This window comes from Camelus bactrianus, chromosome 9, assembly GCF_048773025.1.
Source record: "Camelus bactrianus isolate YW-2024 breed Bactrian camel chromosome 9, ASM4877302v1, whole genome shotgun sequence".
Lineage (NCBI taxonomy): Eukaryota > Metazoa > Chordata > Mammalia > Artiodactyla > Camelidae > Camelus > Camelus bactrianus.
This window is the reverse complement of record NC_133547.1, coordinates 55,124,455-55,149,341: the sequence shown is the minus strand read 5'-3', so window position 1 is coordinate 55,149,341 and position 24,887 is coordinate 55,124,455. Positions and strand designations below refer to the sequence as shown.

The window sequence follows — 24,887 nt, the reverse complement described above, 5'->3', positions numbered from 1 at the left end:
AACATATTATGCAGTTAAGAGCCTGTGGGGCTCATCATTAAAAATCCTATTTTCAGTGCAGTTTAGCACCCATATAAATATTCCATCTGAATCAAGTTTATAATGTCTCAGTGAAAGAACAAGATAATTTGGGTCCTTTAAAGCATTGGGATTTTTCTGTCATTCAGTTAATATAAACCAACAATCTACAGATTATATCCACTTTGATTTTGTCCTTTGATTTGTGAATATGCAAAGACATGTTTTGTTGATGCAAACTGACAAGATTCTAAATAATAAAAAAGTACCTTATTCCTATGGTATTATTTCTTAGTCCAAATCACTATTTATGAATTGGCGTGTCACTGATTGAAAGTAGACACTGCTTTTCAAAGCATCATCCCCAGCAGTTCAGAGTATTTCTTGCATATCCATTAAAGTAAATAGATAGTGGGTAATACGTGCGACAGATGTATTTTCCTACTTTCTCCCTAGTCAAATGAAAAACATCTCTGACCCCTCATGTTCCGCTGCCAAATGGCAAAGCTCTTAAAACCCACCGGGTAAGAAATGTGCATGCTTAGATTTTTAATTTATCTGTATAATCATAATATTATTCTCTTACTTACAAAGTGGTAAAAAATGGTGAATGGAAAGATGTAGGCAAAGGCCCCTGTTTCAGAGGTTACACTGGCCGGCCCCTTATTACTAGCGGATCTGTTTGAAAAGCTATGTCAGGCATCATAGGGTTCTTTTTTTTTTTTTTTTTAACGAGTTATAGTCATTTTACAATGTGTCAAATTCCAGTGTAGAGCACAATTTTTCAGTTATACATGAACATACATATATTCATTGTCACATTTTTTTTCCACTGTGAGCTACCACAAGATCTTGTATACATTTCCCTGTGCTATACAGTATAATCTTGTTTATCTATTCTGCATATGCCTGTCAGTATCTACAAATTTTGAACTGTCCCTTCCCACCCACCTCCCCCTTGGCAACCACAAGTTTGTATTCTATGTCTACGAGTCTGTTTCTGTTTTGTATTTATGTTCTTTTTTTTCTTTTTAGATTCTACATATGAGCAATCTCATACGGTATTTTTTGTTCTCTTTCTGGCTTACTTCACTTAGAGTGACTCTTCAGGAACATCCATGTTGCTGCAAATGGTGGTATGTTGTCATTTTTATGGCTGAATAGTATTCCATTGTATAAATGTACCACTTTTTCTTTATCCAGTCATCTGTTGATGGACATTTAGGCTGTTTCCATGTCTTGGCTATTGTAAATAGTGCTGCTATGAACATTGGGGTGCAGGTGTCTTTTTGAAGTAGGGTTCCTTCAGGACATATGCCCAGGAGCAGGATTCCTGGGTCATACGGTAAGTCTATTTCTAGTCTTTTGAGGAATCTCCATACTGTTTTCCACAGCGGCTACACCAACCTGCATTCCCGCCAGCAGTGTAGGAGGGTTCCCTTTTCTCCACAGCCTCTCCAGCATTTGTTATTTGTGGACTTTTGAATGATGGCCATTCTGGCTGGTGTGAGGTGATACCTCATCATAGTTTTGATTTGCATTTCTCTGATAATTAGTGATATTGAGCACTTTTTCATATGCCTATTGATCATTTGTATTTCTTCCTTGGAAAATTGCTTGTTTAGGTCTTCTGCCCATTTTTGGATTGGGTTGTTTGTTTTTTTCTTATTAAGTCATATGAGCTGCTTATATATTCTGGAGATCAAGCCTTTGTCGGTTTCATCATTTGCAAAAATTTTCTCCCACTCTGTAGATTGTCATTTTGTTTTACTTATTGTTTCCTCTGCTGTGCAGAAGCTTGTAAGTTTAATTAGGTCTCATTTGTTTATTCTTGCTTTTATTTCTATTGCTTGGGTAGACTGCCCTAGGAGAACATTTTTGAGATGCATGTGAGATAATGTTTTGCCTATATTTTCTTCTAGGAGATTTATTGTATCTTATGTTTAAGTCTTTGATCCATTTTGAGTTTATTTTTGTGTATGGTGTAAGGGAGTGTTCTAGCTTCACTGTTTTACATGCTGCTGTCCAGTTTTCCCAACACCATTTGCTGAAGAGACTGTCTTTATTCCATTGTATATTCTTGCCTCCTTTGTCAAAGATTAGTTGACCAAAAGTTTGTGGGTTCATTTCTGGGCTCTCTATTCTGTTCCATTGGTCCATATGTCTGTTTTTGTACCAATAGCATGCTGTCTTGATGACTGTGGCTCTATAGTATTGTCTGAAGTCTGGGAGAGTTATTCCTCCAGCCTCTTTCTTCTTCTTCAGTAATGCTTTGGCAATTCTAGGTCAGACATCATAGGGTTCTAGTGGTTGATGTCCCATAACAATTGGTGGCCTTTGGTTTGTTGATAATGGCATTTCTTCTCTCTCACCAATTTGAATCAATTATTGTTCTTATTATCATTGTTATGTACTTAAATCATGCATAATATTTTCATATTTAAAAATTGTAGAGAGGCAGGAAGAATGTCACTATGAGCCATACCCACAGGAAAGAGGCCAGATTCAGGCTTCCAGATTTCTCAGGAATCCTCTAGAATGTCTCTTCTGGCCAGAGGAGGAAAGAAAGGGAGTGCAAGCAGAGCAGGCATCAAGAGGGGGAAGTTAGTGTCAGAGCTCCAGCAGCCACCGGGGGCAGCACCAGACGGTATTCTGTCCAGGGATAAATGTTCTGGGCATCCAGGAAAACCCAGATGACCCTGGAGACCCTTGAGGTATGCATGGGAAAAGCTCCCTATCTTCCCACGTCTGAACAAGAACCCACTTTCTATGCTAAGCTTGGCCCAAGATCAAGAGTTGTGAACTTCCCCACCCAGGTGAGCAAGACGGTGTTGGCAGCTGCCAAATCAAATGTCCATGCTTTGACATAGACCATGGATCTCAACCAGGATCTGGACTAGCCCTGCCCTCACCCACCACCACCATGTATGACTTTAACTTCTCCCATAGAATGACTAGCACTTCTGCAAGAGACTGGAAGAAGACTCTCCTGATCATGTGTGGGCAGTCCAGTTTCCATTCTTGAGAATGATGACCTTTAAGAGGTAGGTTACATTTGGTTCTCACAGAATTGCCTAAGTAGCTGGTTCTCTGGCCAAAAGTCTCGATGCTGTCTGAAAACCTCTTGAACAAGCAGAACAGCAGACACCCTAGGGATGTAGAATGGACTAACGAGGCAGGATCAGTTCTAACAAGTCATTCAGTTCATCTCTGAACGAGGACTGTATGAGGCTCAGAGAGACCAGGAGAGCAAGACAGATTCTGCCCCTGCCCTCCAAAACGGAAAACAAAACAGAATCTTTAGTACTGCATGATAAAGTCTGACTAGGGTATTAAAAAGAATGCTACAGAAGAACAAGATGACATCTAACAGAATTACGGAGGTAGGCAGATGAGAGGGAGGGAAAGGAATGCTGTAGGGGAAGTCAGGGCAACCTCTCTGGAGGAAGACAGGTGTGTAGGTGAAGACTGAAAAGACCCTCATCCACTTTAGAGCCTCCTCACCAAAAATAAAAACAGATTTTCACTTTCAGCCTAATCCCATCACTTAGCTTATTTCCTGGTTACTATGAAAAGTCAACTGTAATTAATTAGTGCCCTGAATTGCTCTCAAATTTTCTGGGTAAAAATGTTGTCTCCATGATTAATTGATATCTCCTTGAGGGCAGCCACTGTCTTGCTCATTGTTTGCAGTCCCCAGGGTTTACCAATGCCAAAAATAGGAACTTAATTAATGAACTCTTGTTATACAAATAATTAATTCACATATGTTAAAAAATAACGTTCACTAATATTTTGTAAATGTCGATTACTGCACTCTGTCATCTTGAGACAAGGGGATATCCTGAAATGGGCATAACCTGTATACTGCTTTTTTGGCCCACTTATCATTTTTCTCTTTTCTTTAAAAGCATTTGAATTATTGATATAATCTTAGACATATAATTCTATATCATGACCTCAATCTACCAGAAATATTCTTTTCCATAATGGAGATTTTCAAAGAACTGGATTTTCCACATGGTTGTTGCTAAATAGTCACTGTGTTAATAGAATTGTCATGATTAATGTCAAAATGATAAAGCACACCAACCCTAGCTTGTACTACCCACATACCTGAAGGACTCTCTTCTTAAGTTCTTAGACAAACTGCCACTGATTACTCCTCTATTTAAACTTCCTCATTTCCAAACTAGCCAATATTTTTCAACAGGAGATGTCAGTCAACAGCAGAGACTAAAAAGAGTCCTAAAAATGGCCAAATCAATATAAACGAAATTTACTCAGTAGCAGAAAATTGCTTCTGTGCAATTATCTTGTACACTATGTTTTAACTTAAGGAGGATATTTTACAATTATAAGCACTTGGTCACAGAATCACAGCTCTGTCAGGGACAGCAGATCTCTGGATCCTAAATTAGTGTCCTGTTTTTAAAGACAATTTATCATAAACAAAGTAAATATAATTGTTCAAAAAATGTGATCCTAAAATAAAATACAGACCCATAGGAAGAAGCATGATGTCTGAAGATAATACAAAATAAAAAGTATTTAGAATTATTTTATGAACAGAATGGTTTGATACGTTATTTCTTCTAAGAAAACTACTTTTGTGACACAATGTGGGCCAGGGGTATAATCTTTCAAAAACCTTTCATAAAAGAAAAAATATTTTGGAGCTTTACAAAAATGCCTGAAAATTCTGCCTGTAGTTCATGTATATATTTATAATACAAATAATATTTATACTAAAACAAATGTAATGTTAAAAGTATCTGTTTCCACACCCACAGACCATGTAATATGATTCACTGGGAAAAGGCACCGAGCTGAGCTCTTACACACCTACTCTCATAACTGGGTGAACTTGGAAAACAGTGAACATGGGCAATTTATTTAACGTCTCTCTGCCTTAGTATCTTATCTGGGAAACAAGACGATAACATTAAGTCCGGGTGGTCTGGGACTCCATACAACGCTTTTCCCCTCAGCCCGCTCTTCTCTGCTGGGCTTTGCCCACAGCAGGCACCAGAGCTAGACGGCCAGGCTGGAGGAGGAAGGACAGACCTGCTCTTCCTCACAGTGCCTGCTTTCCTCTGGCACATCTGTCTCCTTCCCGGCAGCACCCTCTGAGCCCCGCTTCTTCACCCCGGCAGCAGCAGTTTGTTCCTAAGCAGCATCTGAATACAGACAGTCTGGAATTTTCCCAGTGCTCACAAAACCAGCTTCATCACAGCTCTCCCTGTCAGAGACACCTGCACAGGAGTGACACCTGACCTCAGAGCCCAGGATCCTAGTCCTCGGGCTCCTCCTATGACATCAAAGGCATCAGCATCAGCCAAGCAAGGCCTCCTCCTCAGCAGCCTGGGTGTCAGCCCCACGAGGCTGTTCTCCAGGCTTCTACTTGTAATAATTCCAAGCTCAGTCTGAGTGGTGACAGCTGTTTTCTGAAACTGCTACCTGTGATAGCTCAGTTTTCTCTCTTGGCTTTTTTGGTGGCCTAGTAAACAATTCGTTATACTTAGTGGACAATTCTTTAAATCAATTTTTTAATTAAAATAACTGATGTGACTCCTGTCTCCTTACTAGACCTGGCCTGACATGACAGCAGTCTCTATATCATGTCCCTGTCGTAAAGATCACATTCACTCCTTTACTCCTTGGCATTATTTAGTATCTTTAGAGCAGATACATGACAGGTACTGTCCTAGAGAGTGGATGCAGACTGTTGATCAAGACATACATTATGCTGTAAAATAAAACGTAATTTAATTTAACAGTGTTGGGCACCATAGAGAGCCCATAAATTTAGAGAAGCTTCTGGTTCTAACTCCAGTTAGAACAGTTAAGCATACTGAAAATACAGCATATTATACATGGTAATCATGTCCAGGAAATTTTAAAAAATCCAGCCTCTGAGGCCTGAAAGACAGACATAAGTGCAGGAGTTTTCTAACAAATGTATGCCACCAAGATGTGCTGCTGTGAACGAGCCCGCTATTCCAGGGCAGGGAAGTTTTCGCCTTTATTTGCAGAAGCGGCCCCTGGTTTTCAGTTTAGCTCATTGAAATGACACCGAGAAACAGACAAATTGGAAGGAGTCCCAAGAAGTTCACAAAAAATGACTCAGAGCAGTGGAAGGGCAGAGTAATGAGGCTAGATTGCAATGACTAAATGTATTTTTATCTAGTATTCAACTAAGTGCAATTGTGACATCTAAAAATTAGTGAGGCAGAAAAAGAAAAAAATAATTATAGGGAAGATAATATATAATAATTAACTACTGAAAAGAGTGTGCTTTAAATAATGAGATACAAGTAAAGCAGAAATACCTTGAGCTGATTATAGAGACTCAGTTTCTCACATTGAGGTGAGAGGAGTGTTATCATTTGAAATTCACAGCCCTTAAAAAAAAGAACAGACAAAACATGTAATTTTTAACTGCCAACAGTGCAGTCCAAAATGATGCAGTAGTGTTTGTCCACATCCAATTTATAAAGTTCTGCATGTTTCTCAAGTTATCCTTTTCTTTAATTAAAATACTCAGAAAATTCTTGTAAATTGTGGAAATGCCTGTGATGGTCTCTTTCTGAAAGGCACTGGTAAGTGCCACAAAAAATAATTCAGTTACAAAAAAGTAAAATGAGAGATCTTCATAGATACTGGTTTCATTGAACATCATATGACAAAGCTCAAGAAAAACAAATGTATTTAATACATAAAGTGTAGTCTCTGATTTTTTAAAAAAATTAATGTGGTAGTTTTTAAAATTTACTTATTTATTGGAAGGGGGGTTAGGTTTATTTATGTATTTATTTTTAATGGAAGTACTGGGGATTGAACCCAGGACCTCATGCATGCTCAGCATGCACTCTACCACTGAGCTGTACCCTCCCCTCCCCCAGATCCTTTCACTAATATTTTACTATGCATTATTATGTATCTATCCACAGTACATCTTGTTTTTTAAGGCATTTCAAACTAGGTTGTAATTTTAGGTCATGGGTTTTTTTGGGGGGTGAGGGGTAATTAGGTTTATTTATTAATCTAATAAGTAGGTTATTAGATTGAACCTAGGACCTCGTGCATGCTAAGCATACACTCTACCATTGAGCTGTAACCTCCCCCACCACGTAGTCTCTGATTTTAAAAAATTAACTTTACAGAGTTATGAAAATTAATATGGATCTGCTCAAAATCAAGTAGCAAAAGCCAATAGTTTCCTTTGTGGTAACTGGGCCATAAATGATCAAAATTAGAAATGACAAGAAAAGGTATTTTACCCAGATATTCTCAATCTCACTAGCAGATCTGCTCCAAAATGTTCTGCTACGTTCCTCTTTAGTCAACCCTTCTCTGGTATTTAAGGGTTTACACTTAAGCTAATCATGCTTGCTGGTCCTCACCACAGACACTGACTGTCTTTATCTGTGAAATAACCTTTTAGTGATATGTCTTTGGGGCTCCCTGTCACGGTCAGTGCACAAAGTCCTCTTTGTTACCAAGGGAAAGGAGTCTAGGACTGGTTTGAGTTAAATACCAGGTCGCTGTAACTGATCGCCAACACAACTTCTCAGAGGTTTGGGAGCAGGTTTTTCTTTTTATTCTTTGTACCTCTGCCATATTTCGTCCATTCTTAGAAAGGTCCTGGAGCTGAGGTTGTATATCTTCCTTGAGTGCTGAAAGGTGAAAAAGAAACTTTTCTAGAGACATAGTACAATACAAATTCGATGTCATTCTTTGATGTTTAAGTTTTATGCCTATATTTTAAAATAAAAACTTCTCCACATCATTTATAAATTGGTTGAGAAAAGACACGTTAAAAAATGGAATTAGCACGTAGAGCAAAAGTTAATCAAAGCAGACTCTAGATTTACAATCTCATTAGAATGACTGATCTAAACGTTTCTCAGAGATCTAGTGGTGGGGGTCACTCATTTTGTCTGGTTCGATAGAGGGCCCTCTGGCCCTGTACTCACTAAACTCAGACCATAAAGCCTTCATCTCATAAAGTATAAAAGCCTATTTCCTAGGTCATGACTCTGGCTCTGAGGGTAACTTGGACGCTGTGGTTCAGTCAGCTGCCCTGTTTCCCAGGCTGATGTCACTTTCTGTTATGTACCCCAAGGAAGTTCAGCTCAGCACTAAGAACCATGCATTGACTCATCTGATCCTAAGGTTATAAAATTGTTTTTTATAAAAACTTAGTAAGCTAACTCTTCCACTTCATGGCAGAAAAAAATGAGCCTAGAGTCCTTAAATTAATTATTAAAGCTCTACAGCATGTTATGAACAATGTGTAATAATAACAATTGTGTGTATTGAGTATTTGATATACTTCAGTCATTAAATTGAGCACTATCTCTGTGAGATTTAGTCCTTACAGGAGTCATGTGAGAAAGGTAGTATTATTATCCTTATTTTACAGGAGAGATAACTGAGGCAAAGATAAATGGTGCAGTTCATTTTAGGACCTGCACCCCAATGTTCACAGCAGCACTATTTACAATAGCCAAGACATGAAAACAGCCTAAATGTCCATCAACAGATGACTAGATAAAGAAGATGTGGTATATTTATACAATGGAATACTATTCAGCCATAAAAAACCGACAACATAACGCCATTTGCAGCAACATGGATGTTCCAGGTCTAGAACGTGGAAAGATTAGAACTCAGATGGCTGGACATCAGACTTTATATTCTGAGCCACTGTATGTTACACACTTATCTGTAGCTGGTTCAAAACATAATTACAAGCTGAGGCAGCAACAAACCAAAATGTCAGGGACTCAGGTATACCTACATCTTTGTCCCTGCTGTCCTGAAGGTCACAGTCTAGTTTAATGAAGGACAAACTCATTCTGTCAAGGCCTAAACAATAAATATTTTAGGCTTAGTGGGCCATTCAATCTCTGTGCAACTACTCAGTGTTGACACTGCAGCATAGAGTCAGCCAATGATGATATGTAAAAGAGTGGACATGGCCGTGGGCTAATAAAACTTTATTCACAAAAACAAGCTGAGGGCCGACTTCATTTGACAATCTCTGATCAAATAAATTTCATAAATAAATTACAATGCAATGTACGTCCTGAGAGTGGCATATATAAACCACTGCAGAATCACAGAGAGAGCAATGATTCACCTTGCCAGAGGTATTCAGGGGAAGAAACATTTAAGGAATATATCTAAAAATTAGTAAATTAATTGGCAAGAAGGTTAAGATACCCCAGGCAGAGGTGATGGTATAAGCAACATCTCAGAGGCAGGACATTTGAGAAACAGTAGCTAGTTTAGCAAGGCTGAAGTACAGGTATATAGTGAGTGACAGCATAAAAGAAAAACAGAGAAGTAGACGGAATAGAGGTGGCATTTCATGACAGGTCTACAGTAGAGTGCTAAGGAATTTGAATTTTAAATGATAGAAGATGGGGAGATATTAAAAACTCTTTAACAGAAATATCATCATTAGATTTATGGTTTTTTAAAAAATGAATAATTCTGGAGGATTTTCTTCAAAGGGAAAAATGTGATAGAACATATTCAAAAAGCACCTTTTTTGTACTGGATATGCCCAAGTTTTAAAACACAATTTAACTTCAAGAAATACACTAATACACTGTAAGGAGAAACAATGGAAAGAAAAAAGCCCATGCTGGCTTTTGTAACTTGAGATGCTATTACAGCTTTTTTATTAAATGCCCTCAAGCTATACTTTTTGTTTAATTAGTCTCTGCATCTTGGATTCATGCATAATTTTTATGTTGTTTGTGAATAGGAAACTTGTTTAGTAACTGTCCTCTGTTTCAGTCCAAATAAAAATGTTTTAATATAAATTTGTATTTATGAGATGTCCATCCCGTGCTACCATTGCTACCATTTCTACCATTTAAAAATATGTTTCACACCACAGTATTTATTTTGGCACAGTATGCTTATGTTTTGTCCCAGGTCCACCTTCAATGCAAACCAAAGTAGAAATTTTGTAGATGAAGGGCAGGGGCAAAACAGCAATGACCTCAAAGTCAGGACACGTGACACCTCTTTAGCTCCTGCCACCAATTAGATGGTTCACTTTGAATTTACTAACTCTCAAACCAAAAAGCAGATTACCAAAAAGCAACGTAACAGAGCACTTCAGAAAGAGAAGAGAGCTTCTTCAAGTGTATGGTAACTGGCAAACTGAATCATATTTTTAGGGCTTCGAATTTTTAATTTTCCTAAGTTTTCTTTTCCTTAACCGGCAAATCCTTTTCAATCACACATACACACTCACACACATTTCCAAATGAAATCTTGGAAATTAAGACAGGAGCCCCCTGTGAGTTTGTGCTCTAAAAGGTGGAAAAGACTAATGTCTTTTGAAACAAAGTGTGAAATGGTCAATAGAACCTATGACAGAGTCATCTGAGATCCCCTATAACTCCCACTACATGGAACAACACATGAATATTTTTAATAGAACTAACACAAAATCACAGTGTGTTTTTTAAAATCTTCCAGTTAAAATAACTGTTCTCTTACGATAAACTAAGCTATGACTTAAGTTACCTTCACTGTAAGCCTACCATTCCCTGTGCCTAGGTCTTGGCACTGACAGAGACACCATTACCGAAAACCAAACAATGCAATATAAATTAGATATAGCCATTTTCACAGCAGGATTCTCAATCTGAACTATGAACAGGTTATTAATTGTTCTGAGAAGATTTTTTATTCTGTCTTAGGACAGGTATGGTGACTTGAGGAAAAACTGTCCTTTAATCTGTTAAAACAATGAATACCTTGATTGATTCTTTAATGTTAAATCAAACTTGTGTTCCAGAGATAAACCCTACTATTCATCATGCATTTTCCTTTTGATATATTACTGGAATCAAAGTGTTACTATTTCATCAAGGATGTTTCCAGCTATGTTTATAAGAGATGGTAGTCTGTACTTTTCCTTTCTTGTAATGTCTTTGCTATCAGTGTCACTGGCCCCATAAATCAAACTGGGAAGTCTTCCCCTCTCTAATTTCTGAAGGAGAATTTATACAATTGGTGTTATTTCTTGCTTCAGTATTCAACAGAATTCATGCAGTGAAAACTATCTGTTTGGAGCGTGCATATGTGCATATCTAAAGGTTTTTTGGAACAAACTTAATTTGTGTGTATGTGTTCAGTTTTCTATTTCAGTTTGTGCCAGTTGATAAGTTGCAGCTTTTATGAATGTGCCTATTTAGACTAGGTTTTCAGATTTTTGACATTAAAATGTTTGTAATATTTGCTTATCTTTTTTAATATTAGTAGACTCTATAGAAATAGCTATTCTTTTATCTCTAATACTGAATTGATCATTTATGGTCTTTCTTTTGTGTGCAGCCTTTCTCGAATGAGTTTCCATGAGAAAATTAAGGCCCCAAATATCCACTGAATGGAATGGATTTATCTGTGCACTAGAATGACAGCAAATATGGACCACTGGGGGGCATTTGGGAAAACTGTCCCTCCCTTAATTTTCTGTCTTGTTTAATTCTTCCATGACAGTTTGTTTGTTTGGTAAAGACTCCTTGAGGAGTTACAGTGTTTCCCCTTAACTGATCAGCCTGCTCTCCATATAACATGCGAAGTCACTGTAACAGCAGAGTCCCACTTACCCTGTCATTTGGGGTATGGCCACATATACTACTCCAAATGCATTATGATCTCAATGAGGTGGTATTCTTTTTGTTTAAACATTTACGTATCTTTTAAAAAATTAAAAGAATTAAAATATTTGGTATTTTCCTGCATATTTATAATTTCTGGTGCTTTTTGTTCTTCCCTAGAGTTATTAGCTTCCGTCTTCTGTTGTTTTCACTTACCTAGAACAATCTGAGAATTTCTTGTAGTGCTGATCTCACTGCAACAAATTCTCTTAATTTTATTTACCTGAAAAATGTCTCTATTTCACCTTGGTTTTTGGAGGAGATTGTTGACACATGTAAAACTGAACTGACTATTAGTTTCTTTAAGCACATTAAACATTTCCCATGGCCTCTCACTTCTTTTGATGAGAATCAGTTCTCATTTGTACTTTTGTTCCCCTCACGTAATGTGTCACTTCTGCTGTTTTTCACATTTTCTCTACGTCTCTGGTTTGTTGCACTTTGACTTTCATATGCTTGGCTGAGCTTTATTTTGCATTCATCCTGTTTGGTGTTTGCTAAGGATGATAGATTCATATTTTTGTGTCTTTCACAAAATTTTGGAAATTAAATCATTATTTCCTCAAATGCCTTTTGTCCCATTCCTTCTTCCTTCTCTGGGTCTCAAATGACACCTATGTCATATGTCCTGTAAGTCACTGAGGTGCTGTTTATTTCTTTAATTTTACTTCTCTGTGTTTTCCAGAATACATAATTTGTTAGCTCTACAAATTCCCTGACCCCTTCTTCTGCTATCTTCAGGATGCTTTTAAGTCCATTCAGTAAATTTTTCATCTCACATATTTAAGTTCTAGAATTGTTTGATTCTATTTTATAATTTATAATTCTCTGCTTAGATTTTTCTAATCCCTCATTTTGGCCACAATTCCCTTTACATTCTTGAAAATATATAATACATATTTTGAAGTTCTTGTCTATTGATGGCTATATCTGAGTTACCTGGGGCTGAGTCTTTATGCACCACAGGGTCCCCTGATATCTTTGCAAAAGCAGACCACTCCTAAGAAACCTTTCATAAACTGAAATGGAGTAAAGCAAAGAAGCAATTACCTTAAAACACATCTTGCTAATGGATGTACAAAAATAAATCAAGATAAAGCACATATACTCAGACACAGTTCAAAGCTACAGTAGCTTAGTGCTTTGACATCAATCTTGGTAATATTGTTTTGGATATGTCTCCTCAGAGAAAACAAGAAAAAATAAACAAATGGAGCTATATGAAACCAAAAAGCTTTCGCACAGTGAAGGAAATCTAACAACAAAATGAAAAGGCAGCCTACTGAATGGGAGATGATATTTGCAAACAATATATCCAGTAACTAGTTAATATACAAAAATATGCAAATAACTCAGACAACCCAACATCAAAAAAAAAAAAAAACCTAATTTAAAAATAGGCACAGGACCTAAAATAAACATTTTTCCAAAGAAGACATACAGATGGACAACAGGCACATGAAAAGATGCTCAACATCACTAAGCATCAGAAGAACACAAGTCAAAACCACAATGAGATATCACCTCACACCTGTGAGGATGACTATTACCAAAACATCTACAAATAACAAATATTAGTGAGGATGTGGATAAAAGAGAACGCTTGGGCACTGTTGGTGGAAATGTAAATTGATGTAGCCTCTAAGGAAAACAGTATGGAGATTCCTTAAAAAATTAAAAATAGAACTACCATATGATTTAACAATTCCACTCCTGGATATTTATCCAAAGAAAACAAAAAACACTAATTAGAAAAGATACATTTGGCTATTTACAATGGCCAAGATATAAAAGCAACCCAAATGCCCATCAACAGATGAATGGATAAAGAAAATGTGATATATATGTATATATATCCAACAATGCATTAAAAGGATTATGCACCATAATCAAGTAGGATTTATCACAGGGATGCAAGGATTTTTCAATATCTGCAAATCAATCAATATGATATATCAAATTAACAAATTGGAGAATAAAAACTATATGATCATCTCAATAGATGCAGATAAAATTTAACATCCACTTATGAGAAAAACTCTCCATAAAGTGGGCAGAGAGGGAACATACCTCAACATAATAAAGGCCATAAATGACAAACCCACAGCTAACATCATACTCAATGGTGAAAAGCTGTAAGCATTCCCTCTAAGATCAGGGACAAGACAAGGATACCCACTCTCACCACTTTTATTCAACATAGTACTGGAAGGCCTACCCACAGCAATCAGAGAAGAAAAAGAAATGAAAGGAACCCAAATTGGAAAGAAAGAAATAAAATTCACTGTTTGCAGATGATATAATACTATACACAGAAAACCCTAAAGACACCACCAGAAAACTACTAGAGCTCATCAATGAATTCGGCAAAGTTGCAGGATACAAAATTAATATACAGAAATCTGTTGCATTTCTATACACTAACAACAAAGTATTAGAAAGATAAATTAAGGAAACAATCACATTTACTATCGCATCAAAAAGAATAAAATACCTAGGAATAAACCTACCTAAGGAAGCAAAAACCTGTACTCTGAAAACCATAAGACAATGATGAAAGAAATTGAAGATGACACAAACAGATGAAAAGACATACTGTGTTCCTGAATTGTTAAAATGACCATACTACCCAAGGCAATCTACAGTTTTAATGCAATCCCTATCAAAATACCAATGGCGTGTTTCACAGAACTAGAGCAAATTATTTTAAAATTTATATGGAAACAAAGACCCCAAATAGGTAAAACAATCTTGAAGAAGAAGAATGGAGCTGGAGGAATCACGCTTCCTGACTTCAGACTATACTATAAAGATACAGTAATCAAAATAGTATGGTCCTGGCACAAAAACAGACACATAGATCAACAGAACAAGATAGAGGGCCCAGAAATAAACCCATGTACTTCCAGTCTATTAATCTATGACAAATGAGGCAAGAATACACAATGGAGAAAAGACAGTCTCTTCAATAAGTGGTGCTGAGAAAACTGTGCAGCTACATGTAAAAGAATGAAATTAGAACATTCTCTAACAGCATGTACAAAAATAAACTCAACATAGATTAAAGACCTAAATGTAAGACTAGATACTATAAAACTCCTAGAGGAAAACATAGCCAGAACACTGTTTGACATAAGTCACAGCAATATTTTTTGGACCCAACTCCTAGTGTAATGGAAACACAACCAAAAATAAACAAATGGGACCTAATTAAACTTAAAAGGTTTTGCACAGGAATGGAAACCTGCAACAAAATGAAAATGCAGCCTACTGAATGTGAAAAAATATCTGTAAATGATATGACCACTAAAGGATTAACATTCAACATATTTAAACAGCTCATACAACTCAACATCAAAAACACAAACAACTCAATTAAAAAATGGGCAGAAGAACTGAACAGACATTTTTCCAAAGAGGAAATGCAGATCACCAAGAGGCACATGAAAAGATGTTCAATATTGCTAATAATCAGGACAATGCAAATCAAAACCACAATAAGATATCACCTCACACCTGTCAGAGTGAGTATCATCAAAAAAAACAAAAAACACACAAATAACAAATTGTTGGCAAGGATGTGGAGAAAATGGAGCCCTTTTACACTGTTGGTAGGAATGTAAATTGGTGCAGCCACTGTGGAAAGCAGTATGGAAATTTCTCAAAAAACTAAAAAAACAAAAAACAAAACTACCATATGACTCAGCAATTCCACTCCTGGGTATATATCCAAAAAGACAAAAACAAAAACATTAATTTGAAAAGATATATGCATCCCAATGTTCACAGCAGCACTGTTTACAATAGCCAAGGTATGGAAGCAACCTAAGTGTCCATCAACAGATGAATGGATAAAGAAGATGTGTGATATATATATACAATGGAATACTACTCAGCCATAAAAAAGAATGAAAATTTTGCCATTTGCAGCCACATGAATGGACTTGAAGGGCATTATACTAAGTGAAATAAATCAAACAGAAAAAGAGAAAGACAAATACTATATGATATGACTTATATTTGGAATCTAAAAAAATACAACAAACTAGTGAATATAACAAAAAAGAAGCAAACTCACAGACATAGAGAACAAACTAGTGGTTACCAGAGATGAGATGGGGTGAGAGGAATTATAGGGGTGGGGGAGTGGGAGGTACAAACTATTGAGTGTAGACAGGCACAGGGATGTATTGTACAACACGGGGAATGTAGCCAGTATTTCATAATAACTCTAAGTGGAAAGTAACCTTTAAAATAGTATACTAAAATTTTTTAATTAAATAAATTTAAAAAAATTTTTTCTATTTTTTTAATTTCACATCTATACAAGATGGTGGCTGCTCACTAAATGTACTGCAATAATCATTTCATGATGTGTATAAGTCAAATCATTATGCTGTACACCTTAAACTCAGACAGCACTGTCTGTCATTTATATCCCAATAAAACTAGAAGAGGGAAAAAAAGCTGCAGTGGCTTGATGCTGAGATGCTGAGCTCAGGTTCCAGGAAGGAACTTGGAGGGTCCTCTTTCCCTGCTGAGAGGGGAGGTTTGCATGCTGCCTCCATAAAGGCTCACTGCAAAACAAACACTGAACGCTATCTTCACTTTTTGCCTTTTTTCCTTAAAAGTGAAAATCCTCTTCAGATTTCCTTCGGTTAGTTGAAACAAATACTACTGTAGGTCTTTTGTAAAAGCCAACGGGCGTAAAGTGAACTTTCAAAAAGTGTAGGATACCTGTATTTTCTCTCTTGCTTTTGGGTCACATTTTCCTATTTCTTCATGCATCTACATTTTTTTTTTTTATCCTAGATGCTGTGTATGATATGTTACAGAGACTCTGGTATCTCTTACCCATCTTTAAAATATTAATAATCTTTATTTTAGCAAACTGTTAACCTAGCTGGACCCAAACTTCAAACTCTGTCTCCCTGAGATGAACAGCAGTGAAAATCTCTGCTCAGCAATTTCAGGTTTCCTGAAATTGGAAATCAGGAATCTCCCTGGACATGCCAAGTACAAGGGTAGGACAAGGATTTGGGGGCTTCCCTTCAATGGTCTCCTTCATTGTGGGATTTCTTTCTCCATATTCTAGTCCCTAGAAGCCATAAACTCCATTTCTCTGACTATAAACCACTAAGACTGTGGTTTTTTTCTTGAGGTCCTGGCCCCACGCAAAACAAAATTGGGAGAACAAATCATATTCATGGCATTTCTCTTTGGTCAAAGATAATTTTCCCTACAGTTTCTGACTGCTTTTGGAGTGCATTCATACATTACTTTCTTATACTGATTTAGAGTTATCATTGCTGTCTGCTGGAGTGTTAGTTTAACACAGGCTACTTCGCCATCACTAGAAGTCATTCATACACTTTCTATCTTCATGTGGAAAAGTTGAAAGACCTAAATCCCATTTTTATGGCTAATAACATTAAGCCTTGCACATAGTAGGGACTCATAGGACACTGTGTTGAGTGAATTTAGGCCCTCTACACAGTCTTTGGTGACTTTTTTAAATTTCAATTTTCTGATTTAAAAAAATAAATGAGATTCTCTACCTTAAAGTCCAATTATACTCCTTACCCTCCAATCTGCCCCATTTTTCATGCCTGTATTATTTTAATAACCACCACCTGTCATTCATCCTCTAAACTCTCAGCTCTCCACTGTTTTTCACAGTGACTAATTTATGTCTCTAAAAACCAGGATGATAATGAATTCCAGCTTCATCTCAAATGACAAAATCTTTGGTAACTATCACTACCAGAATAAAAACTCTGATTTTTAAGGTTAGCAAGTCATTTTTTATCTCCCCAATTCTGACTCCAAATTAAGTTTTCTGTTATGTCCCACACACCCTGAATTCAAGCCACCCCATTCTACTGGTGCAGAAAAAATGTGTTACAGCTCAGTATTACAGCTCAGCCCTACAGCTCAGTTGTGACAGCAACCTGGACCAGGGCACTCGGAGAATTGGAAAACTCAGGTTTATTACGCCAACAAGCCCAGAAGAGTTAACACTCCAAGCTCTGGACCCCTTCTGTAGGTTTACACAGGCTTTTATAGGCTGCCAGTTTACACTTTGCAACATCATATGCAAATAAGGTATAAGAAAAGTTGACTAATTAGGAACAAGCTTTGTAGAAATGGATCAATTAGGAGGGAGAGAAATAACCAATCAGGAATGAGGGAAATGGGCCAATCAGGAGTGAAAGAAATAACCAATCAGGAGTGAGATCCATGCAAATGAAGTACTACAAATGGACCAATCAGGAGTTAGCTCAGGGAACCAATAGAATTTTAGGAGTAAGTTCCACTTTCCTAGAAGTAAGCCATTTCAGAGGCAAAAAGTGAGATAGAGCCACTGGGCCAGGGAACTTGATGGTGCCGGGAGGAGACTAGTGGCCCTGCCTGGGGGTCCTGCCGGTCTTTTTTATGGGGCTTCCCACCTCACTACTTCATTCAATATATCTTGCGTCCTCCCCACCCCACCTTTCCTCTCATAATTTCAACTTGCCAAATATGCTAATCTTCTCCAGTTTAAAATAACATTCCCTCTGTAAAGCCTTAGAAAAAAATCACACCAGGGTCTGAATAAGCCCTTTTGAGCCATTATCATGCTCCTTTATCATATTCATTTTCTGTCTTGTAGTTCAGCAAAATTATCCTCCCACCTTTGTCAGTATTTTGCAGGGAGAAAGTACACTTTAGTAATTCAAGTGCAGAGCTAAGTGTACGGTGCTGGTGATTCTCTGATGCAACTTTAAAGCAGCACCATTCACACAACTGGACCCCTGGTAGTACCATCCATGGGACAAAATACAAATATCACCTCTCCTTGGAGGTTGGAGAACTCATCTGGCCTTTCACATTGTATGCTCAGCCAAAGCCCACAGAGCACAGTTAAAACTACTTATGTTGTATTTTCACAAAGTTGAAAAGGACGTGATGACCCCCGTCCACGTCTCATCTATCACAGCCTCAGGTCCTACACATCTACTGAGGCTCTAGGAATTATTACCCTGCTCCTTCCCATCTTACAGTGATCAAGTTCATGGTTTGAAATAGGAAAGATCAAACAGCCAAGTTGTGCTGCTGGTCTGTCTCACTTCCATGCCAAGCATCAGTTTGGCTCACGCAGGAGGCACATTTCCTGCCTGGATCTTGTCCTGCCTACACACGCAAGTAGTCCAGCATATAGTCTCAGCTGAAAATAACTTCCTGTTGGAATGAATTTTGAAAGCAGAAGAGGTGGGACTGAAAGAAACTGATGCTTCACTAGGGAAAAAAAAAAAAGCATCATCAAGCCCTTTTATCTTTCTGCCACCAACCATAGAGATTAGAAAAATATAAAGCAACAAACTGCATTTTTTTCACCCTTCTTTGCAGTGAGAAGACAGGAGCATTGTTTGTTTGTTTTTAAAGTTATTTCTTATGGTAACACATCACACCTCCATTTTTTGGTTGGATAAATCAAGACTTAGGAATGCAGTGACAATGAGAATATGGATTTGGACATCAAACACATCCAGGCTCCATCCCTGCACCTTTGCTTCTTCTTATTTAAGTGGTATTAGGCATGCTGCCTGTTTAAACTGAAGCTTCCTATCTGGAAAGCAAGAATAAAAGAAGTCTGCATTCCGAAGGTGGTGTTGGGGACTAAGTGAGATAATACGTGTAAAGTGCTAAAGTAGGACCCGATTCATAGTAAGAACATTATCAATGTCATTATTTTTCCTATTATTCTTTTATATATTTCATTACCACCACCTGTCACAGAGGTAGGAAGTGATGGAGAGTGACTGATCAAAAAATGACATCACTCTGTAAATTATCAATGATACAGGCTTCAAAGCTAAGCTTCTTCAACCCCTATACTTGGGACTTTTCTTCTATATTATGGTAAGGATACTTCAATAGCTATAATTTCTCCAAGAAGTCATAGGGATCCAATTTACAGTCTGCTGTGACATTTTATATTTTTATCATCACTTTTTTTTTGTTTTTTGCAAGCTCAGAAAGTAGCAGAATGACACCTTAAATATCTAAGTATGTGCAGCTTTTGGGGTTTTCTGATTTCTCTTTACAGAATTTTTTTTAAACAGACTGAAAATTACCCTTCGTATGCCCAAATGCATTAACCGTGCACACGTATGCATGTACACGTAGACAGAGGCATGAACGTCCACCAGAACCCAGCCAGCTGCTGGAGAGACGGTAATAACTGCTCTGGATGTTCCGGTGATGCATACAGTGTGTTCAGAGAGAACATGGTGAACCTGGTACCCAAGTCTACGACGAGGCAGGCGGCAGACAGGATGAGAGTGATGGCACCTCCTACTCTTGTTTCTCAAGGAGAATGTGAGACAAATGGAGCTGCCGACGAGTTTGCTATTAAACCTTCGAGGAGCATATATTACAATTTTTCATGCCAGTCAGCATGGAAATAACAACCTGGAATTAACTAGAATTTCAAATAACATTAGAGCTCTTGTCAGTAGTACCACAGCCAATGTATGCTAACAAGGGTTTTCGTGAGAAGGCTTCCTGTGCTGTGCTTGTTAAATCAAGCGGAGCCCGAGAAGAAGCACCGTTTCTCCGGGAGAGTATTCCGGACTTCTTTTGAGTTAGAGCATCGAGCATCTCTTTCCCCTTAGATTTCCAAAAAGATGATTCATAGACAAATAAATTAAATTATATCAATAAATAGTGATGCTTCTCTGACCAATTAAAGTTGTCATCTGCTTGGCTCTGAGAATTCCCCCAAAGAAGTTCATCTTACAGCTAATTTAAGCCACCGTGGGAGCTTTAGAGCAAAGAGAAACCACGAGTTTCTTTCCTGCCGATTTAAGAAATATTCTCAGTGTGAAAGGCAAATGTCCTAAAGGCAGAACTGATGACAGAGCACTTTTTAGAAACTCTGATTTCTAAAGGATTGCTCAGATCTAGTCCCTAGAGAAAAGGCTTAACTTAGTTTTCTATCTATTGAAAAGAAATGGAATAAAAATCTAAATACCGGTCATGAGACAGACCACCTAACTTCTCCGGAGAATAACTACTGCAAGATGGAAGCTTAGAATAAGCTGGAGGGGTGGGGATGCGGTGAGGAGAGGATGATGGGGGTGGGGGGGCACCTGACTGAGAATCTCACGTCGGGCTGGCTCTCAGCTTCCAAGCAGTGTCAGGACTGGTTTACCTTGCAACTGTCCCGTGAGCCATTAGACCTGGGGCACAGCCCTTAGCTACTGGGGCTCCTGTAAAACAGACACCACTGCCTACGCCCTGAGATCACGGAAAGGCTGAGTGCCAGCCCTCAGCACAGGGCCTAGCCCACAGTATCAGCTCAAAAATGGTAACTCTCAGTAGGAGTTCAATTAAATAAAAGCCAATGGAAAACTATTCATGGATTCACACAAATCCTTTAGTTTAGTAACTGTAGTTACTAAACTTTAGCAACTACAGATTACCAAAACAGAGGACGCAGGAAATAAGTTATAGTTCTCGGTGAAGACGGCCCTGTCTATCTGTATAAATGGATAAAAATAAATAAGCTTATCTGAATACACGGATTGGTTTCCTTCTCCAGAGTATCTCACATGATCTGTTGCACTGGCCTTTATAACTGTCCATCACTGGTAGTTTTAGTAAGTTTATGCTATCCCACTATACACATAAATACTACAAAAATAATCTCACAACAGAACGCTGCTCTTTTTCTTAGTTTATAATTACTCTGTCATGGAATGGAACTTTTGTGAAAATAGCCTGAAAAAAAAAATCAATGATAACAACAACTACCATTTATATAGCGTTTATGGAACAAATATTCTACCATTTAATAACCGGAAGTCCTAGGAATGCTCATTATAAATGTGCCCTTTACACACGGGAACCTGAGAAATAGATGAATTCAGTGGTTTCCCAGTCACATGACTCCTCCCTCATTGGAAAAGTCAGAACTCAACTGGCTCCCTGATGTCACTCAGAAAACAGTTTTGCTGAAACATATACAGTGGTGGATGCTCATCCCTGTTCCTCATGCTCTCCTTTCAAATCCAGCGAGCCAGGCTCACCCTTTCCAATCAGTGGCAAGAAAACACCCTCATCTTTCAGGGTTGTGTCCCAAGAGATCCAAACATGTCCTGCTGCCTGTACCAGGATGGGTTTCAGTGTCAAACTCCGCAGGGATGCAAGGAAGCCCACTTGCATCAGAGCTGGAGCAATTTGATACAGGAAGTTTTACCCGTCCTAAAGTAAACGTTTTGGTCTCTGTCTCTTGTCTGACTCCTGTTTCTATCTTTCAACTGCTTCTAAACTCAGATGTGAAGAAAAGAGGTTCAATTTTCCATTTCAGAACTCCAACATGTTTCAGGAGGTAGTTAGGTGAGAGACTTTAATTTAAATGAGATTCTGTAACATCTGTCTGTCCTTTCCAAAGTTAAAGCCCTCTGCCCTCAGAAATACACAGCTGATCACATACCATCCCATCTAAGCCACAGGATTATAAATCCAGAATACAGCATTATAACTAGCCAAGACATGGAAGCAACCTAAATGTCCATCGACAGATGACTGGATAAAGAAGATATGGTGTATTTATACAATGGAATACTACTCAGTCATAAAAGAGAATGAAATAATGCTGTTTGCAGCAACATGGATGGACCCACAGATTGTCATATTAAGTGAAGTAAGTCAGATAAAGACAAATATCATACATATGATATCACTTATATGTGGAATCTCAAATATGATACAAATGAATTTATTTACAAAACAGAAACTTAGACATAGAAAATGAAATCATGGTTATAAAAGGGGAAAGGGGGGAAGATAAATTAGTAGTTTGGGATTAGTGGATATAAACTACTACATATAAAATAGATAAACACAAAATCCTACTGTGTAGCACAGGGAACTACATTCAATATTTTGTAATAAACCATAATGGAAAAGAATCTGAAAAAGAATATATATATATATATATATATATATATATATATATATATGTATGTATGTATGTGTGTATATAACGAATCACTTTGCTGTTCACCAGAAACTAACACAACACTGTAAATCAACTATACTTCAATTAAAAATAAAATAAAATAAAAGTTGAAAGTTTAAAAAAAAGAAAACACTATTACAGGCTATATTATTTTGGGAGATCTAGAAGATCCTAGCTAACAATAGCATGGGATATCTTCTCTGCTGGATAGGAAGTGAAAAAGCTCAAAGATGAGAAAAAGTGAATGGAAGGTGCTCGAGGCACCTGTTTTAAAATGAGCAGATGGTGACATCAACCCCACCTCGACTCCTGAAGTCGCTGAGTGACTCTGGGCAACTGGACAGCTCTAATGCTTAGTATTCTCTCCTCAGTTAACAGCAACACCATCTATCTCTTAGAATTATTCTAAATACTACTGTTTGGAGATATTACCATTCGTATATGGTGATGCCAGCAGATCAGGAGATGACTGCCACAGGAAAGATAGTCGTTGCTCGCAGTTGCAAGAGTATGGGGCACACCAGAGCCTCTGCTGTGGTTTCTGCAGAGAGGAAAAGGCAGGCAGGGGAAACAGGTCTGGGACTGGCTACTGAATAGCTGCAGTGGGTTCTGAGGCATGGAGGCCGCACCTAGCTGTCTGGTACCGGACGGCCCTGGGCTCATAGGCAGGTGGCTAGTGGCCCAGAGCCCGAGAGCTCTGTGAGAGCTCATAGAAGTAGGTGTGGGAGGGGGACGGGATTCGGATATAAAAGGCATATAAAAGGCACCCTCTGTCTCTAGCAATCGGCTGACTCTGTAGGGGGATGTCTCTCCAGGGTGAGCAAGGCCCCAGATGTCAAAGAATCAGACACATATGGTTAATAAGCTCCATCCTTCAGTTATTCTCACCTTACCCATTTTAAGCAAAAAATACATCCTAGAGAAGGGAGAAAAATACGTAGCTATCGTAAGTCATATTTCAAAACCTCAAGGGACAATAAATCACAGTGTTGCCTGAAATTTACAAACATCATCTTTATAAATATTGGCTTTTTTTTAAAATTTTATATTTTCTTTTTTATTTGTTTTTTTTTTAACATTTTTTATTGATTTATAATCATTTTACAATGTTGTGTCAAATTCCAGTGTTCAGCACAATTTTTCAGTCATTCATGGACATATACACACTCATTGTCACATTTTTTTCTCTGTGAGTTATCATAACATTTTGTGTATATTTCCCTGTGCTATACAGTGTAATCTTGTTTATCTACTCTACAGTTTTGAAATCCCAGTCTATCCCTTCCCACCCTCCACCCCACTGGCAACCACAAGTCTGTATTCTCTGTCTATGAGTCTATTTCTGTCCTGTATTTATGCTTTGTTTTTGTTTGTTTGTTTGTTTTTGTTTTTGTTTTTTAGATTCCACATGAGTGATCTCGTATGGTATTTTTCTTTCTCTTTCTGGCTTACTTCACTTAGAATGACATTCTCCAGGAGCATCCATGTTGCTGCAAATGGCATTATGTTGTCAGTTTTTATGGCTGAGTAGTATTCCATTGTATAAATAAACCACATCTTCTTTATCCAGTCACCTGTTGATGGACATTTAGGCTGTTTCCATGTTTTGGCTATTGTAAATAGTGCTGCTATGAACACTGGGGTGCAGGTGTCATCCTGAAGTAGGGTTCCTTCTGGATACAAGCCCAGGAGTGGGATTCCTGGGTCATATGGTAAGTCTATTCCTAGTCTTTGAGGAATCTCCACACTGTTTTCCATAGTGGCTGCACCAAAGTGCATTCCCACCAGCAGTGTAGGAGGGTTCCCCTTTCTCCACAGCCGCTCCAGCATTTGTCATTTGTGGATTTCTGAATGACGGCCATTCTGACTGGTGCGAGGTGATACCTCATCATAGTTTTGATTTGCATTTCTCTGATAATTAGAAGACTTTAAAAAATGGAAAGATATCCCATGCTCTTGGATTGGAAGAATCAATATTGTTAAAATGGTCACACTGCCCAAGGCACTCTACAGATTTAATGTAATCCCTATCAAATTACCCAGGACATATTTCACAGAACTAGAACAAATCATAATAAAATTTATATGGAACCATCAAAGACCTAGAATTGCCAAAGCATTACTGAAGAGAAAGAAAGAGGCTGGAGGAATAACTCTCCCAGACTTCA

At 37.8% G+C, this 24,887-nt stretch overlaps 1 protein-coding gene across 6 annotated transcripts in view; it reads right to left on the bottom strand.

The window, feature by feature from the left end:
- LOC105079804 (uncharacterized) overlaps nucleotides 1–24,887 on the bottom strand; it is a 429,087-nt gene that overhangs the window by 214,335 nt on the left and 189,865 nt on the right. The window contains exon 4 of one of the 6 annotated variants that reach the window (XM_074370393.1): nucleotides 6,873–7,697. The exons of 4 other annotated variants lie outside the window; for them this stretch is intronic. In XM_074370393.1, coding sequence (XP_074226494.1) covers nucleotides 7,495–7,697 — 203 coding nt within the window. In that variant the 3' untranslated portion in view covers nucleotides 6,873–7,494. Of the gene's footprint in view, nucleotides 1–6,872; nucleotides 7,698–24,887 lie in introns of those variants that run through there. One more of the 6 variants, XM_074370390.1, reaches the window with a different exon arrangement.